The 6145-nt window shown below is 37.4% G+C and overlaps 1 protein-coding gene across 1 annotated transcript; it reads left to right on the top strand.

Annotated features, from left to right (window-relative positions):
* Positions 1-18: 18 nt before the first annotated feature.
* LOC129417499 (AP-5 complex subunit mu-1) lies at positions 19-3472 on the top strand. The gene is made up of 8 exons (XM_055172212.2): positions 19-382; positions 904-1570; positions 1681-1908; positions 2026-2165; positions 2415-2500; positions 2583-2695; positions 2842-2938; positions 3023-3472. Exons 1-8 carry the CDS (start codon positions 315-317, stop codon positions 3103-3105), a joined length of 1482 nt encoding a protein of 493 aa, XP_055028187.2. The 5' UTR covers positions 19-314; the 3' UTR covers positions 3106-3472.
* The last annotated feature ends 2673 nt before the right edge of the window (positions 3473-6145 follow it).

Below are 6145 nucleotides of genomic sequence, written 5' to 3'. Positions count from 1 at the left end.
GATCTCACATCAGCTCTGCCAGCTTCGATCACGACGCGGCCACGCCCCAAAATGTCACATGATGTCTGAAAACAGGAAGACATGGCTGTCAGATGAGAGAAGCGTTCCTCTATCCGGTGTATTTTACATATTTAACATGTTTCTTGACAATCTATATTGGCAACTCAGTGTAGAATTATGAATAATGATTATTCTAGGTATGATATAATTACTGGCGTTATTTAATAATACGTTTATCGCATACTTCGCTAGATGCTTGCACTTTTATAATAGTCACAGTCTCGTACAGATAAACCAGACAGACAGCAGCGTCAATGAGTATACGAGCATTGTGGGTTGTCTCTCACGAGAAGGGTGAATCTGGAAAAGTGCGGTTTTCCAGGTAAGCTCGCTGTCTCTGCCATTCACCATATTTGAAATAGAATAGTGCACTATTTGCAATTTTTAAAGTGATAAGTGGCTGTGTTCAAATAGCATACTACCATACTACCCATACTATATGCTGTATGAATACTATATGAAATTTGTTGATTTTTTTAATGCAGTGCACATGACTTTTTATTTTCAGAACTATTTTTATTAATTACTTGATCAGATGAAAGACATTTTAACTAATAATCGACACAACTTCACTAAATAAAAACAGTGCAGCCCAATAAAAAAGTATGGTTGATAAACTTCTAATGGGAGGTTAAGTTGACCACACTGCATTGTGGGTCGTAAAATATTAATAATATTATTATATATTATAGGTAGTATAAGTATGATGTTTCAGACATAGCAATTTTACTTTTATTTTTTTTAGTAATGATCACATGCTCACTGGTGTAGACTTGCTGACTCCAAACATTTATGACAGCACAGAAGGTTTGCCTCCTTATTGTAATTTGTTTGGTTTTTTAGACGGTACCCAACAGTAGAGTTTCGTGCCAAATCTTTGGCTGGAGCTCAATATGTGGCTGTTCCAGAGGACTGTGTTTTACCTCAGCTTCTGCTGACAGAATTAGGGCAGGTGGATGCTGACAAACCTTACGTAGACATACGGGATGACTGTGCCCATCAACAGCGTTCACCAGCTGTGGAGCTCCATGTGGATGGCCTGGGAGGGAGAACCCTCTGGCCTGTGCTTACTGTCACTCAAGGAGCTTTAATCTTAGCCTGCCTTCCTCTCGTGGAAGCCCCTCCTGAGCCCCGGCCACCTCTCCCCAGCCTGGCCTCAGTCTCCCAGGGCTTAGCTCTGTTGTCAGGCCTGCAGGATTTCCTCTGTGGGCCTGGAGGTAAACTACCAGAGCCTGATGTGCTAGCGTCCCGTTTGGCAGCCCTTCCTTCGGTGATTTTGCAGATTTGCCCTTTGGGACGGCCGCTGGATACTCCCCCGTCAGCTGGAACTATGCCTGTTTCTGTGGCTCCAAGCCCAGGGGGGGCTCAGAAGCAGCCAGCCTGGAAAGCCGGGGTCCATCGTGGAAGGGCTGTAGTAAGTGTGGCACTTACAGAGAAGGTGAGGTCCATGCAGTATGGCAAGAGTACCCAACAGGATCTGTGGGATGTGTACGGCATGGTTATGTGTAAAGTTAGTGGCCTTCCTTTTCAAATAACTTTTTTTAGAATACCAGTTCAGATTTTTGTTATATTAAGATATCTTAACATTTACTATTTTATTTGGTTTTCTCTTGGCATCAGTGTGAAGTGGAAGGGGTTTTGCCCAATGTTACGGTCACCCTCACTCTTCCACCAAATGGCTCGCCACTGCAGGATATTCTTGTCCATCCGTGTGTGACGTCTGTAGACGCAAGCATCCTCACCGCCTGCAGCGTGGAGGAAAATGATGGCTCCGCCTTTTCAGGGCCTTACAAGTTCCCGTTCTCACCTCCTTTGGAGCTTTTTAGACTATGCAGTTACACCTCACAGGTAGATATCCTGTTATAAATAGGTTATTAAATGTTTTTAAATATATGTATTTTGTATATAATGGTATATACACACTACTACCTAAGTGTTTTTAACTGCCTAATAACTATTTATTAGGTACCTGTGCCACCCATTCTTGGCTACTACCAGCTGAGTGGAGAGGAGAATCATCTAAAGATTAATGTGGTCCTGAAACTCCACGAAAGTGTAAAAAATAGTTTTGAGTTCTGTGAGGCACACCTTCCTTTTTTCAACCGGTAATAGATGTTCACATTCTTGCATAGCTTAATAAATTAATTGCAAAATTTTGTAAGTAATTTTTTATACTCCACATGTGCTAAGTGACACATTTGGAGAGATTTGTATGCAAACTGAAATAGATCTGAAAATTGGCTAGTGGTTCAGAATAGCATAGTGTATTATCATGTCTTTAGTAGGTTCAGTGTTGTCATGCTTATATATAGTAGATTACATCAATTATTAAATCAGTGCATGCTTCTTCACAGGAACCTAATGGGCAACGTGGAGGTCAAAGTGAGCTCAGGACAGCTTGAGGTGTCAAAAGAGAAGAACCTGCTGGTTTGGGTCCTTGGCACGTCAACTCTTAATATTTCAATTTGTTGGTAATTATTTAAAAAAATGTCATAAATATAACACATTTCTTTTGTCCTCAGGTCAGAAGTTTCCAAAGTCTAGGGAAGTATCGCTGGAGGGGACTGTTCATTTTTCAGGGACTGTTGCTGGACCAACAGATCCTCTCTGCACAGGACTCACTACTTATATAAAAGTGAGGAAGCAATAAGAGTTATTCATTTTTTTATTAGTTTATCTTAATTTTAAAACCAGTTTAGTTTTTTATTCTGTTGCAAGGATGATATTTTGGTTAAATTCATCTTACGATCTAATAGAGATGTAAAATCTATACTTCTGCAGCTTTATTTTCGTATCCAAGATTTAACTTTATCTGGATGCTGTGTGGATCAGCACTCGGTGCAGGTATACTCGTCTGCTAAACCACGCATTGTCACAAGTGAGTATATTTCGATACATGTAAGTACTGGAGATGGCTCATGGGCATAAAATGTAATTTTTATAATATTTTTCTTTCTTTAAGCACGAGAACTGGTCTCCTCAGAATACTACATCTGGAACTACACAGGGGATGCTCCTGTCTCCTCTGGTCTCATGATATTGTGACAGATTGTGACTCAATAATGCACCAGTTGCCTTAATAAATGAACACCAAGGTTTATTTCAGATGTTAAAGAAGGATCGGGTTAAATGACCGTAGATCCTACAGTGTTACCTTCCATTTACAGTATAGACTGCATGGACTCTTTTAATACAGTACGTCAAAATGAAATATTAAATTTTCAATGAAATACATCATGTAAATTGTTTATGTCTTTGCCTATGTACGTGCATTAATTTATTTTTGTGTACTGACACATAATGAATAATTGACGCTTTTGTACATATAGAAAAGCTTTAAATGCATACATTTTAAACTTATCTTTTCTAATAAGAGGTACAAAGAATAAAAAATCAATTAACTTTTCCTTTATTTTTGATATAGGCTTTGAGTTTTTATAAGTGTTCAAGCTTTGGTTTTCCCTGTTAGCTGTTTGGCTGGTTTATATGGGGGCTCCTTGAGCTCACACACAAGAGGACTTTGGTCCTGTGTTTGTTTAATGAGTTTGAAAAGAGTTTATTCTGATGGGAGAGAAAGAGAGAGAGACTGCGATTGTTAAAGGGAAATACCAGACTGGTATCCAAAGAGGTTCTTAATTAGTTTCCAAAGTGACCCATATAGAGGTCCCACTCAAGCCTGTCTTGGACTTTCTCCTCCCCAACAAAAGCAGTTAACAGAGACCTAAAAATAACAGTCATCCACCTTACAGCTAACACACACTTCATTTTTATAATAGAAAGTCAAGGACAATTGCTTTTTTTTTTACTAAGTACTCATCTCTATTTCTTAAGAGAAAAACAAGTATATATTCTCCTTCCATAACACAAACAGCATGTTTCTGGCCAGCAAAATGCAGCCAATACTGCAAATGTATGAATCGTATATAATTAAGCTTTTGGTGAGTTGTGTTTGGCTGTCAATTAGGACAATTTCAATAGACAAGACAGCAGGATGATAATAGTTCAGCTGGAGCCACATAAGAGCTCTCCACTGAAGCAGATCTTTGTCTGGGAGATTAATTGTCTGCCATGTCTGACTGCCTATGTCTTTGCGAAATGTAGACTGGTCTGCATTCTCGCAAGGATTTTCTCTTCAGAACATCATGATCAATCTTATCATTGGAGCCTGTCTCCTATAAGATACTCTTTATTTGTTTGGCAGCAGACAGAGTTAAGAATGTTCACGCCACTGTGTATGCATCTGTCTGTAAGTGCTCATGTAGTTCAGTTGGCAGAGCATTCCATTAACACCACAACTGTTGCGGGTTTGATTCCCATGGAACATGTATAATGCAACTTAGCTTGAAAGCACTGCAAGGTGCTTTGGATAAAAACGTAAATGTAATTTAAATGCCTCTGGATTCAGATTATTTAAAAAAAAATGTAATGCACTGGCCAATAATCGGTATCGATCATAAAGAGCAATATTTTACACTGCCAGCTATCGGCCAATAATTTCAAAACAGCCAATAGTCATGGCCGATATATTCTATCAATCAAAAGAGAAGGGAAATGCAATGAATTGAGTTCTGTATAGAAAATGTAAAGAAACATTTGATGTTCAATATTAAAGGAGACATATCATGAAAATATGACTTTTTCTATGTTTTAAGTGCTATAATTGGGTCCCCAATGCTTGAATCAATCTAGAAAATGTGAAAAAGAACAACCCAGTAACTTGGTTTTGGTAAACCATTTTCTGCAAACATGAAATTTGGCTCCCCTCTTGATGTCAGAAGGGGATAGTACTGCCCCTTAATCTGCACTATCCAACCACGACATTGCCATTTAATGCAAAGATCAGCTCATTTGCATTTTAAAAGACACACCCAAAATGGCACATTTTTGCTCACACTTACAAAGTGGCAATTTTAACATGTTATAATAAATTATCTATATGGTATTTTGAGCTAGAACTTCACAGACGTGCTCTGGGACACAAAATATGTTTTTGACATCTAAAAAAGTATTGTGAAATTACCTCTTTAATGGTCATTATATGAATGAATAACATTCAGAAAATTTAATCTTCAGTATTTGGTTAATGTAAATTAATATAAGCACAAACCTGTAGGTATCAGCACCGGTATCGACCGATATCACATCAGTAAAAATAATTGCCATCATTGGAAAATGTTCATACCGGTGCATCTTTAATAAATATTTTCTTGCTGGACAGTTAAATGTTTCTGTAGCTCAACTGGAAACGCATTTTTTGTTTCTTTAAATTCATGTTTATGTTCTACATAATGCATTTTATTGGTTCACATACACAGCAAAAATTAGAGAGTTGAATTCAACACCTAAAGAGTAAATTAGAGTAAATTGTTGTTTAGAGTTGGAGTTAATCATGCCGGTTTTAACCCAACTCCTTAGAGATGTAATTACACTTTGCCTACACATTTCAGTCTTCTGTTTCCACGTGTCCTACAGATCGGATGGTGAGTAAAACCGTAAAAAAAAAAGCTCATATAATGCAATCTGTAACTTTATTCTTTTTTTCACCATCTCTGTTTGAAACCTAAAATTGCATTTTACATCTTACTTGTAGAGTTTGTTTTAAGGCTGTTTAATTTAAGTCACCATCATTGCGATCAGTGTTTGCATTTCATTAACTCATTTGCATTATAATTTTTGCATGCACATATAAAGTGGAAATTTTAACATGTTATAATAAATTATCTGTGGGATATTTTGAAATAAAACATCACATATACACTCTGGGGACACCAAAAACGTATTTCACATCTTAAAAACCATCATAATATCATATGACCCATTTAAAACTTTTTTAAGTCAAAGAAACTCTGATCTAGTTTTAAAGAGCACCTATTTCATTGCTAAAACAACGTTATTTTGCGTATTTCGTATAACACAATGTGTTTGCGTGGTTTATGTTTAAAAAACACATTTTTCACATACCGTACATTTTTGTAGCTACAGATATCACTCTCTTCCTGAAGCATGGATTTGAAAAGCTCTGTGTCCCTGATTGGCCAGCTAATCTGTATGTTGTGATTGGCGTGAATACCTCTGACATGATGCT

Source organism: Misgurnus anguillicaudatus, chromosome 7, assembly GCF_027580225.2.
Source record: "Misgurnus anguillicaudatus chromosome 7, ASM2758022v2, whole genome shotgun sequence".
NCBI lineage: Eukaryota > Metazoa > Chordata > Actinopteri > Cypriniformes > Cobitidae > Misgurnus > Misgurnus anguillicaudatus.
The sequence above is the reverse complement of the archived record's forward strand: the minus strand, read 5'-3'. Positions and strand labels throughout refer to the sequence as shown.